At 53.2% G+C, this 16,207-nt stretch overlaps 1 protein-coding gene across 5 annotated transcripts in view; it reads left to right on the forward strand.

Moving 5' to 3' along the window:
* AHCYL2 (adenosylhomocysteinase like 2) overlaps positions 1-16,207 on the forward strand; it is a 114,524-nt gene that overhangs the window by 96,736 nt on the left and 1,581 nt on the right. For all 5 annotated transcript variants that reach the window (XM_029073285.2, XM_007670864.4, XM_001509779.6 and 2 more), the window contains 11 exons: positions 703-803; positions 1,578-1,680; positions 2,613-2,707; positions 6,140-6,246; positions 7,762-7,878; positions 8,401-8,464; positions 8,953-9,041; positions 10,697-10,767; positions 11,345-11,439; positions 14,419-14,517; positions 16,126-16,194. In XM_029073285.2, the coding sequence (XP_028929118.1) occupies positions 703-803; positions 1,578-1,680; positions 2,613-2,707; positions 6,140-6,246; positions 7,762-7,878; positions 8,401-8,464; positions 8,953-9,041; positions 10,697-10,767; positions 11,345-11,439; positions 14,419-14,517; positions 16,126-16,194 (1,010 nt within the window). The remainder of the gene's footprint in view (positions 1-702; positions 804-1,577; positions 1,681-2,612; positions 2,708-6,139; positions 6,247-7,761; positions 7,879-8,400; positions 8,465-8,952; positions 9,042-10,696; positions 10,768-11,344; positions 11,440-14,418; positions 14,518-16,125; positions 16,195-16,207) is intronic.

Raw genomic sequence — 16,207 nt, forward strand, 5'->3', positions numbered from 1 at the left:
CTACCAACTTGACTGCATTGCTCACAATAAATGCCATTGATTGATTCTCTCCCAAGTGCTTAGTACAGTGCTCGCCAGACCGTAAGTGCTCGATAAATACCATTAACTGTTTGCTCGGGGTGCCCTTTCGGACAGCTCCCAGCAGAGGAGCAGCTTGGTGTGGATAGAGCATGGGCCTGGGAGTCAGAAGGTTGTGGATTCTAATCCCGGCTCCGCCACTTGTCTGCTGTGCAGCCTTGGGCAAGTCAGTTTACTTCTCTGTGCCTCGGTTACCTCATCTGTAAAATGGGGATGAAGACTGAGCCCTGTGTGGGACAGGGACTGTCTCTAACCTGATTTCCTTCTATCCACCCCAGCGCTTAGTACAGTGTCTGGCACATAGTAAGCGCTTAACAAATACCATAATTATTATTATTATTATTACTATTATTCATCTTGTTGAGCAAGTCTGAGCACTGGACCCCCCCGGAGGAGGAAAAAGGGTAGAGGGACTGGAGGTGCGTGACCCTGCAGGGCCAGATGCCCTGCAAAATTTTTCTCTGAATCTGAGCTCTTTGGACAGGAATCAACTAAATCCTGATCCCATGAGGGAGTTCTTGGGATCCAGACTCTAACAGCGACAAGTTTATATGTTTTTCCTCTCCCCGCTTCTGCTGATTCTGGCCCCTCTCAACGCGCAATCAATGTGTTTGTCCCTTCCAGAAATGCCTGCACTGATGGCTCTGAGGAAGCGAGCTCAGGGAGAAAAGCCACTGGCTGGAGCCAAGATTGTGGGCTGCACGCACATCACCGCCCAGACTGCTGTGAGCCCTTTTTCTTGTTGTCCGGGGCTCCCCCTTCGCTGGTGGTCCCTGGCAGGCTGGGGCTCAGCTCAGGAGGTGCTTGACATTGTTCGCGGCTCCCGCCAATGGTGGCTCCGGCCTCTGCTGCTGCTGATGTGAGGTTGGCTTTTAGGGTGCTGGCTGGCCTGAGAAGTCCTGCAGTGGTTATAGGACCAAGGACCCTCCCAGGACTTTCTGGAGACTCCTCCCATCTAAGTGGGGCAGAGAGGGTCGACCCCCCCCACCCAACCCCACACCTCCTCGCTTGGAGGCACGAGGACTCCGTGCAGTGGTCAAAAATAGCAGGAGCCCCCTTCTCTCTCCCATCCCCTCTGCTGCCATCTCACATTGCAGGCTTAGATCCAGTTTGTTCTCCGCTGCCACCCCCTGCTCTGTCAGCATGGCCACTTTCCAAGCTCTCCAGACAGAGGAATCCCTGCCTCTCTTTCCCCGAGGAAATAAGAGTTGGATCTGGCTAGACCGATGATTTGGGGTTTCCCATTCCACCTTTGTGATATGCGCTGGCTGTTTTATTTTCTGCGTGGCCCCGGGAGGGACTCCAGCTCCTCCATCCCCATTGCCGGGCCTGCTCTCTTTTGGTGTTCCACAGGGGAGTAGGGATAGGAAATGGTCCTGACCGAAGCCCTCAGCTCTGGTTCCCCATATCTCCTACTTCCCAGTTTGATCCGTTGCCTCTTAGCACTGACCTAAACACTCACCTTTCCCTCTCTCCCACTTCTTCCGTCTCTGTCACAGGTGCTCATGGAGACCCTGGGTGCTCTGGGGGCTCAGTGCCGATGGGCTGCCTGCAACATCTACTCCACTCTCAACGAAGTGGCCGCTGCCCTGGCAGAAAGTGGTAGGAGATTTCATCTTGTTCCCAGGGCCCTACAGGAAGTGGTTCCATAAACAGGTTTATCCTTTTCCTGCGAATGCTTTGTGAGGTGACCAGTGAGCCGCTCTGTTACCCGTGATGGGGAATGACACCGGGCACACACCCTGCTCTGCTGGTCTTGTGTTCATTTGGGTTCTCTCCTGCCACTTGTGCATGCTCTGGTGTGTGCCAGCTGACCTGGGCACCCCTGTCTGCTGGAAGGACTTGAATTGGGTTTGGACATCAAGGGTTGTGGAACGGGGGTCCTTAGAACCCAGAGTGGCACTTTGTGCCTTCCACCCTCTGCTGAAGGGCTTCTCTTCCCACTTTCCCCCTCTTCCTGGGACAAGGGCAGATTTGGGGTGGAGGGGCCTGCCAACCCAGCCAACTTCCCCGGGAGTAGTTTGCCCTGATTTAAAGTTCATCATTTCTGCCTCAGCAGTTAAGGGCCCTGACTGGGCAGATTAATATTTGATCCCAGTTTCTGTCTTGGCCCAGAGTTTTCAGCCAGAGACACTCCCGCTGTCAGCCGGCCTCTTGTCCTCTGACTCCGGCAGTGCCGAGTGGCAGAAAGAAGACACAACACCAAACACTTGCCCCTTGGGTCCTCAAGGAGGGCCGGGGCCGGGGCCAGGAGCCTCCCAGGACTTGGGATTCTCTGTGTTGGCTGTTATCACTAAGCTTGCTTCCCGGGTTCCCGGCCACCACCCTCCGGCGACACCACAGTTCCTTTCATAGGGCTCTTCCCTCTTCCCTGACACCAAAAAGGTCAAGGAAGCGAGGGAAGCACCAACCGGGCCCTGTCTGCCACTACCCCTCCTGGGGTCTGGCTGTGGACCCATTACTCCTGGATGTTCAGGCTCCCCTCCTGTCATGGATCCAGCACAGCTCACCTCGCTGCCCACTTTTCTCCTTAGGTTTCCCCGTTTTTGCCTGGAAGGGAGAGTCAGAAGATGACTTCTGGTGGTGCATCGACCGCTGCGTGAACGTGGAGGGATGGCAGCCCAATATGGTGGGTCAGACTGCTGCTCCCCTCCCCCATTCTACAGGGCCTCCCTGGGGTTGAGGGGCAGGGCCTGGGGACTACAGCCAAAGTTCCAGGGGAAGAAGAGGCTGCCCCAACCCCTGGACAGTGCCCATAGGCCTTTCAGCCAGGTTCTCCCTAAGGAACAATTGGCCATTGGAAAGCTAAGCAAACCCTTGCGTAGGCCTTTTGGCTCTCTGACTCTCAGGACGTTCTCTGAAGTCAAAGTCTCCAAGGTGTGGCACCCTCAAGGTGCCTTGCACCAGGACTAGGGAAGAGGTCCTTCCCTCCTCCTCTCTAGACTGTGAACTCATTGTGGGCAGGGATTGTTCTCTCTTTATTGCTATATTGTACTTTCCCAGGTGCTTAGTACAGTGCTCTGTAAACAGCGCTCAATAAATACGATTGAATGAATGAAAGGAAGGACAGAGGGAAGACAGGTGTCGTGTGTTGTGGCCCTGGTGTCTCCAGGATCATGTCTCAAATCCAAGGTGCCAGAGCACCGAATAAACAGCGAGTGAGCTCCTCAAATGTGCTCCCCTAAGCATCCCCCTCGAGTCCCCAAATCATCTTTCCAGGTGAATGCTCGAGGAATTTCCCCCCACCCCACAATTGCCAACCCATGGGAAAGCCGACCTGGCAGGGAAGCGGTTTTCAACCGATTGAGGACTTGAGGGTTAAAGGCAAGTACAGCTCTCTGCAGAGACCGAGGAATAAGTGGGATGAGTGGCGTGGGAACATGACAGCACAAAGGGGGAGTCACCGTGGCACTGCACAGCACTCTGGCATACTTATGAGGGGAGGGATTTGGGAATAAACTCAGGAGAAATCCTTAAAGCTCTCCATTTAGCCAGCCCCTGCAACCAGAGGGTCCAGGCAAACCAGACTCCGGTTGCTTGTGGGATCCCAAGGCAGATCAGAGGGGTCAAGGTGTCAGGCTGACCCCCCCCCTGCCCTGCAGACCAAAGCAGCCTCTGTTCCAGAAGCTGGAACACCACTTTCCCTCCACCCCGCCCCCTCCCCCAGCGTGGTATAAAGACAGCCACGATCCCGTCACGTGATCTGTCCCAAAGAAGCGCTTGTGCCGGCTTGGAGGAGCGATGCTGAGTGCCTTTCAGTTTTGAGGGGGGTGGAGGGGATGAGTCGAGCGCCTCGTGCTCGTGGGCTGTGACTGACAGAAGAGAGTCATAAAGGCAGAAGGGGTTTGCAGAGGAGAGAGGACTTTCCCGGGGAAGAAAACCACAATCCCGCAATCAGCCAGCTGAGCAGAGGACGTGGGCCTCTACCAGCGCTGGTTTCCTAAAGGAGCTCGGAGCCACGTAGGCTGCTAGGAAGCGGAGAGTGAGTGGGCAGGCGGCGGTGGTCCGGGACAGCCTCCCTCCAGAGAATCTGGCCTCTGGACATATCGGGTCCGGATCCCACCACCTCCTTCGGGCCTGGTGTTTGGGGAGGGCCGTAGGCCGATGAGGAATTCTGAGTCAGAATCAGGTGTTGAGAGGATTATGGGTTCTGTTCATTAAACAAGGATTAGTGAAGGCAAAGCCCATGGAAGACACCCTGGGGGACAGGAGAAAGCAGAGCCGGGGCAGGGGGAAAGGGTTGGAGAGAGGAAGGGCGTGGGGCTAGGGTTTCCCATTCATTAATAATGATGGTATTTGTTAAGCGCCTACTATTTGCAAAGCACTGTTCTAAGCGCTGGGGGATACAAGGTGATCAGGTTGTCCCACGTTGGGCTCACAGTCTTCATCCCCATTTTACAGATGAGGGAACTGAGGCACAGAGAAGTGAAGTGACTTGCCCAAAGTCACACAGCTGACAAGTTCATTGTGCCATCACGGTCTCTGACTTCAGTTGGTGTCTCAGATCCTGGGACTGCAGAGTAAAGAAAGCGAAAGAGACCTCACGGGGACTGGGATTTCTGACTCTAGGTCGGACCATCCTGCTGCTTGGGACTGGGATCGGGGTTATGGCTTCAGATCCTCAGCTCCTTGTGGATAGGAGCTCTGTTGTTCTCTCTCTCCCACTTAGTTCAGTGCTCTGCCCACGGCGGGTGCTCAGTAAATGTCATGGTACCCCCCCAAGCACTTAGTACACTATTCTGCACATAGTAAATACTCGATAAATGCAACCGAGTGATCGATTTGGCTGCTTGAGGTCAATCGATCATATGTAGTGAGCGCTTACTACGTCCAGGGCACTGTGCTGAATGCTTGGGAGAGTACAACAGAATTAGCAGACACATTCCCTGCCCATAACGAGCAGATCCTCACCTTCGGCCCAAGGTCGGCCTCGATCACTCCCCTTCCCAGCCAGGCGCTGGTTGAGTCTGGGACAGCGGTTCACCTGCCGTTGCCGAAGGGGGAAAGGACCGAGCAGGGGAACATTCTGCCCCTCTGCCCCATGTCCCCCTGCTAGAATAAGGGAGTCTTTGAATGGTGGGAGGTGGTGTTACCTGGCAGGCAGGAGGGACTGCCAGCCAGAAGAGGGCGCCCAAGGCGCTGCAGAAACTCTGGAAGGGGAAGAAGGGGGGTGGGAGGGAGACTGGAGAAACTACTAAAGGTTAGAGGATGGTCCCAGTTTTCCCCTCTACCGACCACTTTAGTAGCCAGGTGGGCTAGCACTGGAGGGAATTCAGCCTCTGTGAAGCGGCAAGGCAGAATCTTCTTGCAATCAGGCGGCTCCCAAACCAGCACATGTATCAAGCTCCCCCTTGCTAATGACTGGGCCCCAGGAGGGAATTGGATTGTGGCTATTTTTAAAACTTCCAACCCAGCGTAGTGATGAGCTGCTGAGAATCCTGCTCACGCGCCTGCTGCCTGGTTTTCCGATGGCTCTTCATTTGGGTAATGGAGCCGTACCGCCCCCGAGTTCGCCACCCTCACCGCCTCCCCCAGCCCGAGCTAGACCAGCAGCCACCAGCGGGACTGCAGCCGTAGCCTTGCGTGCCTGTCCGACCGGGGAGGGGGACCGCTTGGCCTTGAATGTTTTAAAAAAAAAGTTTAAATATTTAAGAAGTGAATTTAGCATGTAGAGATCCCTGCCCAATGGCTCAATTTAGACTGTCTTGCATGCGCACACGCACGCTAGGGATTTGGATGACCGGTTAAGCTGAAAAATCCCAAGAAAACCAACATTTGGGTTGATGCTTTTATATTGGCATTTTCCAGCATGTGTCTAGGGGGATGGTAATGTTTCTGGAAGAACTCTCACTCTGGCCTCCTCTCCAGCATGTTCTGGGGTTCATGCTGAGGAGGTTGCAGATTTCTGGAAGGTGTGGGGCATTGGTTCAGGGCTCGCCCTGGCTTTAGAGCACCCGTGGGTTAGTGAACACGGACTGTGTCTGCTGTGGGATGAGATCCAAAGATGCACATGTAGCCCTGAAACTCCAGTGGCATTAACGATCGGCCCTTTCGGTTGCAGATCTTGGACGACGGAGGGGACCTCACACACTGGATCTACAAGAAGTATCCCAATATGTTTAAGAAAATCAAGGGCATAGTGGAGGAGAGTGTCACTGGCGTCCACAGGTGAGTCGACCGGCAGAGCGTGCGCAGACTGGACCGACCCCATCGACCCCCTCACCATCAGTACCCTCACCGGGCGAGAACTGAAACCCACTGTTTTGCGGGTGGGGTGGTTTGCTTAACGGTATTTAACGGTATTTGCCGATTTGTACATTCCAAGCGCTTAGTACAGTGCTCTGCACGTAGTAAGCGCTCAATAAATACTATTGAATGAACGAATATTTAAGCGCTTACTGTGTGCCAGGCACTATACTTAGCACTGGGGTAGGTACAAGTTAATCAGGTTGGACACAGTCCATGTTCCACCTGGTTTACAGGCTTAATCCCCATTTTACAGATGAAGTAACTGAAGCCCAAAGCGGTGCAGTTACTTGCCGAAGGTCACACGGTCGAGATTAGAAGCCATGCCCTTCTGACTCCCAGCCCATACTGTAATCAGTAGGCCATGGTGCTCCTCAGTTTGGCAGTTACCTGACTGTCCGCAGCTTAGCCATAAGTGTTTGCTCTGGGGAAGCCAGGTCCCCAAGTCTGAGTGCTGCAAATGCAAAGTGATGGGAAAACCACCCTCCTGTGCTTTCATTAGCCGGTTCCTCTGGAATGTCCTCAGAGTTGTCTGCCAACCCTGCCTGTTTTTACTTTGACCTGGGGCTTGGGGAGTCGGGATTCCTGGGTTCCGTTCCCAAAACCACCACTCGGTGGTCAGATCACATATACTTTTCATGCCTCACCAACAAAGTGAAAGGGGCCAAAACAGAAAGCTGGCAGGGAATGATTTTGGAGTGAGCTACCGGGAGTTATCAGCTAACTGGAAGGAAAAGCCAGTCCTCCTTCCCACCAAATCCCTGGGTGACTGTCCTGTCCCTAGCCTTCAGTTTCTCCCTCTGAGTAATGAGAGTGCTGAGCCTTTTCCCTTTTCATCATCAATAGCATTTATTGAGATATGTAAGGATGAGTCTAAAAGCTCTGTGAGATCTTTGGAAAGAGGAGGTGGGATGTGAAAAAATGGGGGGTGTTTCCATTTTCCTAGGAAACATTAGGTTCCCTAAAATCTATGTGTGTCAATGTTAACCAGGGGCCAGTACAAAGCCCTGTGCACTCAAGACCCAAGATTCAGAGTATTGACTGTCCCCTTCCTACGTGGATGGTGCTGGTCTGCCATTTCCAGGGTTCTGAACAAAGCTGGTGTTGGGATGAAGACGTAGTCTAGCCTAATGGATAGAACATGGAGCTAGGAGTCAGAAGGACCTGGGCTCTAATCCTGGTTCCACCACTTATCTGTTGTGTGTCCATGGGAGAGCCACTTTACTTCTCGGTGCCTCAGTTACCTCATCTATAAAATGGGGATGAAGACTGTGAACTGCATATGGGACATGGACTGTGTCCAACCTGACTATCCTAAACCTACTCCAGTGCTTAGTACAGTGTGTGGCCCATAGTAAGGGCTTAATAAATACTTTTTTTAAAAAAAAAAATGAAGCTCATTGTTCAGGGATCCCTCCACTTCCCTTATCACCACAGGCTGTACCAGTTATCCAAGGCGGGGAAGCTCTGTGTCCCAGCCATGAACGTCAATGATTCAGTCACCAAACAGAAGTTTGACAACCTCTACTGCTGCCGGGAGTCAATTCTTGATGGGTGCGTAGAGTTCATCGGCATTTATTGACACCTTCTGGGTGCGGAGTACTATATTGGGTGCTTGGGAGGGTACAGTGAAAATGAGAGGCCTGGTCCTTGCCCTTGAGGCACCTACAGTCTAGCGGAGGAGGTGAGATAGCCAGCTGAAGGGCCGGAGCTGATGGACCAGGGTCCTGGGAGGTCCTTGCTTAGGCTGGAATCGCTTAGACTGCAATCGCGAGGGACATTACCTTCCTGGCAGAGAAGTCCCAGGTTAAGAGGGTAAAATATGGGGAAAGTGAGAAGACTCGATCCAGGCCAAGAGACAGAGAAACATCTTGCCAGAGATTGCTTTGGTCCCTCTCCCATTCGTGACTGGCATCAGCTTTATTTATATTAATGCCTGTCTCCTCCTCTACACCGTAAGCTCGTTACAGACAGGGAACGTGTCTACCAACTCTGTTGTATTCTCCCAAGTGTTTAGTACAGTGCTCTGCTCATAGTAAGCCCTCAATAAATACCATTGTTTGATGGTTTTCCTAGCCTGAAAAGGACAACCGACATGATGTTTGGCGGGAAGCAAGTAGTGGTCTGTGGCTATGGAGAGGTAACGTATAACACGTCCCCTCACCCAGAGCGGAGCAGCAAGGGGCTCAGAAAGCTGGGGCCGGGAACTTCCGTACTCACCAGACCGGCCAGGGCTCTCACCTAGCAGAGACCGCAGCCTTTCCACCACCTCCTTTACCTCAAGAAATGTTCTTTTAAAATCTTGTTCCATATGAGGACCATCAGTGAGATCAAATGTAGTGTTCTTTCCTCCTCAGCCTTTCCTGTCCTTTTGTCTGACTTGTTTTGATCTCACTGCTTGGGCTGCCCATTCTACTCATGTTTTGATTTAAGTTTATGAGTGTGTAGGGGTAGGGGGGGGTGTGGATTGGTTGGTAGGGGGATGGGTAAATCACATTCTTTTATTTTTCTTTTTCTTCTCCAAGCATTTGATATCTGCAGTTCCTGGGAGTAAGGCATGACCTTTGCCGGGGGCAGCGAGAGGTCTCCCATGCAACTTTCCTCCCCTGTGCTCTCTCCCCTCCCCAGGTTGGGAAAGGTTGCTGTGCTGCTTTGAAGGCCATGGGCTCCATTGTGTACGTGACCGAGATCGACCCCATCTGTGCCTTGCAGGCTTGGTGAGTGTCCACTGAGGTCACTGCCTCCCTTCCACCCCACTATCGCAGAGCTGCTCTAAACCGCCGGGTCCGAACCGCTAGAAAGAGGGACTGAGTCTGTGCTACTGAAGAAAACTCCAGGGTAGTCCTAGTTCCCAGAGTTTGCCACTTAGCAACACCCTCTGGCATTTGGAATTCTGCATGCATCGTTCCTCCTTGAGCCTAGGAGAGATCAGTGTGTAGCATGGGGATCCCATTCTGCTGGCAGAGAAATGGAGATGGTGTCTCTGTGCCTGGGCATTTTCTTCCTCCTCCTCCTCCTTCCCTCACAACTCCTCTGTCGTTTTTTGTGCCCTCTCGCCACCTGACCAGCCTGCTTTTACCTTGTCTTGCTATATGCTGCTGCTGCTGCCTTAGAGAGATCCAGGCCAAGAAGCTCTATTTAAAGGGATCACGCCCCCTTTAACACGTCAGCCCTCCGCATAAGCCAATTTTAAATAATTCTGGGGTTCAGGCATCCAGACCTGGAATTTTTTAAGACCTGTCTGGCTTGGGCCGGGCCCTCAAATCCAGGCTGAGGACCGTAACTCCCTGGAGTCATTGAGGGTTGGTGAGACAATTTTAAAGCACTTTGATCCTTCTGAAGGAAAAGAACTGGAAAGGATGAAAGATGCAAGTGAGGTTTTGAAGACATAGAGTCTTTTGAGATTTTGTCTAGGATGAACAGAGTAAAGACTACTGGCCTGGGCTGAGGTTTGAGCCAGTGGAGAGAGAGAAAAGGGATTTGGCTGAGGCTCATAAAGCAGGCCACATTTTTTCCCCATCCTCACTCCCCACAAAACACACACACACACACACACACACACACACACACAGCTCCTCTCCCCCCGACCTCAGGTGCCACCTTCTGCTGAGGGAGTTGGTGGGGAGAAGCAAAGCTCTCAGAGTCCCGGGAGCCAGACAGAATCTCATTCTTCTCCCTGGATACCTGGGGTGATGGAAATCTCACAGCTCCTGGATGGGCCCAGGTCACTAGCCAGCCACCCATCCCTGCTGGTCCACCCCAGCATAGGCACCAGGGACGAGGGGGAATGTTGGGAGGATGGGGGGGAAGAACCATGGAAGCAGCAAGGCTTAATGGATAGAACACGGGTCTGGGAGTCATGGGTTCTAATTCACTTGTGTGCTGTGTGACCTTGGGCAAGTCGCTTCACTTCTCTGTGCCTCAGTTACCTCATCTGTAAAATGGGGATTGAGACTGTGAACCCCACATGGGATAGGGACTGTGTCCAGTTCAATTTGCTTGTATCCACCCCAGCGCTTATTCTAGTGTCTGACACATAGTAAGCGCTGAACAAATGCCATCATCATCATCATCATGGAGACTCCATACCCACAGTGACTGGTCCAGGTTAGAATCCAGGCTCCTGTGGAGAAGCTTCTACTCTTGTCCACTCCCTGAGGATTCCCACTGAAATCCCAGGCCTAGCCTCACCACAGGGAGAGCCCAAGCTGGTCCAACTGTCCGGAGCAGGTGTTGTCAGCTTCCAGGAACCACTGCTGCGGCACAAAGGGACTCCTAGCAGGGATGTGGTAGACCGGTTCCTGGGCTCCCTCATGGATTTGGCTAATCCCCTGGACTTGGGTTTCCCATTTGCTTCCCACCCCACCTTCAGCATGGACGGCTTTCGGCTCGTGAAACTCAATGAGGTCATTCGACAAGTGGACATTGTCATCACCTGCACTGGTATGTTGGGGCCCCTGAATGGGAAGAATGGGTAGAAAAGGGAGAACTTCGGGGGATATCCACCTGCCACTGTCAGAAAGTGGAACCAACTAGAAAGCGGGTGGCCTCTAGGTCTCCTGGGCTGATTTTGGTTCCAAATGCTAGAAAGAGCCACCCTCAACCAACCAGCCTCCCAATTTTACTCCCCTGCCAGCCCCCATCCAGAGCTGTTATCATTGCAGAGAAGTCAGCAGACAGTTCCTCCCAGCGAGAGAGAGTAGAAATTTGGTGAATTTTTCCCTATTCTTCTCCCAAGCTCCCCAGGGGGCTGAGTTTTCCAGTTCTGAATGGGAGATGGAGATGGGCTGATTTTCCTAGATCAGTCTGTCCACCTCCATTCCTTCCTCCAGCTCAAGCACTGTATCGTTCTAACTTCTGGAGGGCACAGAAAAATCCAAACTTTAAAGATGAATCCATCCTTTCAGCCTTCGGAAAAGCTGGAGAGGGCACATCTCTGGCGGAGAAGGCTGAACCTGTTATGCCCTCCTTACCCAGGGAATACCCCCCCTTCTCTCCCCTCTCTGTTCCTAATCCTTAGGTAACAAGAACGTGGTGACAAGAGAGCACTTAGACCGCATGAAGAACAGCTGCATTGTCTGCAACATGGGACATTCCAACACGGAGATCGACGTGGTAAGGACCAGGGTCGCCCTGCTGCTGCCGAGGAAATTTCCCTCTCCTGCCCCCCAGCTGAGGGAAACTCTTGAGAGACCTGTGGGATGAAGTGAGGGGTCATTCATTATTGAGCTTCAATAGAAGTGGCTGTATCCAACTCTTCTAAAACTGCTCTGGCAGCCAGCCAGGGGACCAGAGCACAGTCTGACCGAGACATACTTCTGACCCTTGTTGTGTGTTTCTGTAACTTTCCACTCCCACCTCCTTTCTATCCTTCTTACTTTCCGGCCTTCTATTTGACCATGTCACGGGCCAGCCCCAGGCGTCCCAGAAATCAATCAGTCAAACAATGGTATTTATAGAGCGTTTACTATGTTCAGAGCTCTGTTCTAAGTGCTTGGAAGAGTAAAATATGACAGAATTAGCAGACACGTCCCAACCACAGTGTCCTTGAGCAGCGCCTCCATATCCGTCCTAGATTTTCCTTCAACTTTTTTCATGTCAAAATGGTTCATTCCAGCACAGCCCCTGCTGTATCAGACCCGAACAAAGGCTGGCTAAGCGGAGGGAGGTGTTATCCTGCCACCTTTTTCCAGATTTGTCAGAGCTCAGGGCCTCAGTGCAACTTTCACCCTAGCTTTAAACTTTCATGGCATTTTCCTTCAATGAAGCTATTTCTCTGGGGGTAGGTGGCTCAGAAAAGCTCACTTGCACATCCCCGCAAGGCACCTCTGATGGGCTTCAACATTGCCCCATCAAGGGGCCCTCAAGGGGCCCTTAAGGGCCAGCTGGAATTCTCTTGAGCAACTGGCCAAAATTTGCTTCACTCGGGTTGCTATGTGCCGCTCCACCCTCTATTCTTGGATTACTACAAAGCTAATAAAAATAGCTAACCTTAGCCTTCCGCTGCTGCTGGGACTCCTCAGTGGCCCACTTCCCTCAAGCCTTCCACCCACTGCTGCTTTGCTTCCACCTACTAATCCAGTTGATGCTGTTATAGGCCCCCTACATTTTGTAAGGGGACTGTGTGCCCCGAGAAGAAGATAGAGAATTTCATATTCCAAACCTGCCTTCTTCCAGAACTAGAGTGGCACTTCCCAGTCTTCCCCTTACTCCCCTGGCCTGGGTCATTCTACGTAGATGAAGAAGGGCCACCATGGCTGCCTTCTTGCCCAGGCAGGAAATGAGGCTGTCAGATGAGGAATGTAATAATAATAATGGTATTTATTAAGTGCATACAATGGGTCAAGCACCATTCTAAGTGCAGGGGTAGATACAAGCTAATTAGGTTGGATACAGTCCCCATCCTACATGGGGCTCACAGTCTTAATCCCTATTTTCCAGATGAGAAGTCAAGTGACTTGTCCAAGGTCACATAGCAGACAAATTGGCTGAGCTGGGATTAGATGCAGGTCCTTCTCACTCCCAAGCCTATGTTCTATCCACTAGGTCATACTGCTTCTAATTGATTTTCTTCCAAAGCCAAAGGCCTGGGGGTTCAAGTGGGGCCCACTTCAGAATGGGCCTGGAAGATCCATCAGCCTGGCACCTCTCCAACCTCCCCTCCCCAACCTCCATCCTGACCTCCTGCAGGTTCCCAAACCAGAGGCATCAGTGAGCCCTGGCCAGGGCCAGGCATCTGTTCCACCCTAGAAACAGAGGTCACACCACAGCTTCTCAACCATGTTTCACAGGTCTGATGCCCAGGGCCTTTTCAAGGAGAGAGAGACTTCTCCAAAGGGAAATTTTTATTGTCCAAAGAAGTGCAACTTCTGTTGTGAATCTAGACTTGTTAGAATGGGCTTGGCATCCAGCGGAGTTGTTGTTCAAAATTTGAATGCCACCCACACAGCGTGCCGGATCCTGACGGCAACAGTCTTGGGAAGGGCCTCCTTTCTGAGCCTCAGGGGTCCCTCTGGCCCTGCCCCTGTAAGGCCCAGAGAAGTCTGAGGGCTGGGTGTTCCAGCAGCTCCCAGGTTGTGACTATATGATGTTTCTCCCCAGAGGCTGCCCGCGGATTGTCTCACCATAGGCAGCACACAAGCACGCGAGCGAGATTGGGGGCGTTTGAAGAACAAACCCAGTAGGCCATTACATTACACCGTAGCGGGGGGGCTTGCACTCCCCACGGCTGAGGTGACTGCTTCTCTCAGAAGGAGGCGTGGAGGCAGAGGTGGAGCTTGAACTCCTGTGACAGCTCAAGGGATCCCAGTGAAATGGCTGAGCTTGAGCTGGGATCCGAAAGGTAGACGCACAGTGAAGGAGTCATGAGTCCTAGAGAAGCCTGAAACCTTGAGGGAACTAAGATCTTGGGGTCAAAGTCAAAAGCCAAGGCCATAGACTAATTTATCCATGCAGCTCCCAAGACCCATCTCAGAGAGGGTGGGATTTGCCAGGCTGTTGGGAGTCCAGGGCAACTTCCTGGGCCACTTGGAAACAAGACCAGGGTCCCTCATGCCCCACCTCACCTCTGAGCAACATATAATGACCCTGTGTCCTGCTTTTGGGTCCTGCAATGACCCAGATGTAATAATGTAGTAGTTCCCCGGCCCTTAGGCAGCAGAGGGCACCTGTGGTGGAAGAAGAGTGTGTTGTCTAAAGCTGGTCCCCGAGGTGGTTGTACTGACAGCTGCTACTATCACATTATGTTCCATTTGTTTTCACCAAAGCCAATTCCTGATGGAAAGAAATGGAGGTGGGGCAGTCTGCCGACTGCTCTCATCCATCCCGGAGCATTTCTTCAGCGAGGGCCGGGAGGCATGTTCAACAAGGGCAATGGAGGTGGTCTGCCAAGAAGCAGAACCTGGGATGTGCATGGGAACCATGGCCCTCTACCATTTTGTCCGGACCAAATATAAACCGTGAACCGAGGCCGGGACAGATGCCCTCCACCTGCCGGCCCAGCCGCTACCCTCGCGGTGGTGCTGTCCAAAACCGGCTGTCACCCTCTCTGACCGTGGGGCTTGCCCGCTGATGGCCCCGTGCCCTGTGTTCCAGGCAAGCCTGCGCACACCGGAGCTGACCTGGGAGCGGGTGCGATCCCAAGTTGACCACGTGATCTGGCCGGATGGCAAGAGGATAGTGCTGCTGGCGGAGGTAAGAGAGCCTGGGGAAGGGGCTGGCAAAGGACCCCTAAGCTTCCCTAGACCTAGACCCTAGACCCTGGGGCTTCATTAAAGAGGGGCCTCAAAGAAGGGGGTTCCAAAGGCACAGGCTGCTTCCCCTCTCCTCCCCAGCCTCCTCTACCGGGTCCTCTTATGCAAAAGGTTTGCTTTTTCCCCAGTGGCTTTTGGTCTTAACTGGGAAAGGTCTTCTCATTTGGCAGTTAAAAACCTATTTTGGTTCCTCACTTGTCACCGATTATCCCATCTCCCCATGTCACTCTGTGTTTTTTGAGTCAGAAGCTGAGCTCTAACCATGCAACGAATTAATGGATGGAACCAAATCCACTTCTTGCGATGCTCCCAAAGTGAGGGGCTTTTGAGGGCTTTTACTGAGGAATAGGGTTTACCGAGGAATAGGCAGAGGGCACGGTGGGGTCGGGGGAGTATTGCTGCCATTCACCAGGACTTTCCAAGGGCAGTTTCTGGGACTCTGCATCACATGGCTGGTGTCCCTCCCTCCAACCCTGCAGCCTGGACTCCCCGGACTTCCACCCCTGCTTTTCCTCCCCTTCTCTGTCCTAGGTCCCCAGGCCCCAGTTCCTAAAATGCCGGCTCTTCGCCCTTATTCCTGCCCTCCAGCTTCTCTTCTGTCCCGGATATGTCAGTGAAGAGATGCAGAAATGACTGGGGATTTGATCAGATTTTCCCTGTGTTTCCCCCTTCCCATTCAAGGCTCCGGACCTTCATTTTTGTGCTTTATTTCTTTTACAAACCCAATTCAGCAGCAGAAAAGCTGCAAAGGAGCCCAGAAGGACTGTGTTCTGGAACCCCTCACCGCTGCCCAGCTCCCCAGAAGAAAGGCGGTCTGGGTGGGTCTGGGCCACACTACATGTTGACATCTAGCTCCCTGTCAGGTGACTTATTTAGATTTGGCCCGAGAGGTCTCGGCTGGCAGTTTAAGAGGCAAAAGGGGTTTGTCACCATTGTTTCCAGATGCCAGGCTGGGGTTGTTCAGAGAGGCTCGTTGGGCTATCTGGGGCACCAATCAGAGAAAGGGGGGGGCTCCTCAAGCCCCACCCCCGGCCTTCAACTGCCTTCAAGAGCTCATTTTGCTTTGAGCCTTGGCAAGGGCCTCAGCAGATCCTCTCCCAACCTCCAGGAAATACTATCAGTTGCACTCCTGCCCCCGGGTGTCTCACTCCCCAACCTGGGACTGGTGTCCCTGCCAAGGAGGCCCTCCTCCCACAAGGCCAGCCGGGCCCCCTCAGTGGCTCAGAGGGAGGTCTCTTGGGGAGCCGTAGTGCCCCTCGGCCGGAGCCTCCCTCTGCCCGGAGGCTCGGGATCAGATGGCGTCGCCTGCCACCCGAGCTCCTCCAGCCCCGCGTGAGAGGCCTCTGAGCCTGGCAGAATGCCCGTTTGGTTTTTTGGTCCCCAGCACCCTCCAGGCGGGCCTTCCTTCCTGTCCCCTCGCCCATCCAGTCTTAGCAGCATCCCCAGAGAGCTGGTGAGGCAGGTCCCCGACCCCAGCCCGGGATGACATTGCCCTCGGGTGGCGAAAGAGCATCCGGCCCCACACCCCTGTGTCCCGATTGCTCCCTAGGGCCGCCTCCTGAACCTGAGCTGCTCCACGGTGCCCACCTTTGTGCTGTCCATCACTGCCACTACGCAGGTGAGGCCCAGGG

This window comes from Ornithorhynchus anatinus, chromosome 10 (assembly GCF_004115215.2).
Source record: "Ornithorhynchus anatinus isolate Pmale09 chromosome 10, mOrnAna1.pri.v4, whole genome shotgun sequence".
Classification (NCBI taxonomy): Eukaryota; Metazoa; Chordata; class Mammalia; order Monotremata; family Ornithorhynchidae; genus Ornithorhynchus; species Ornithorhynchus anatinus.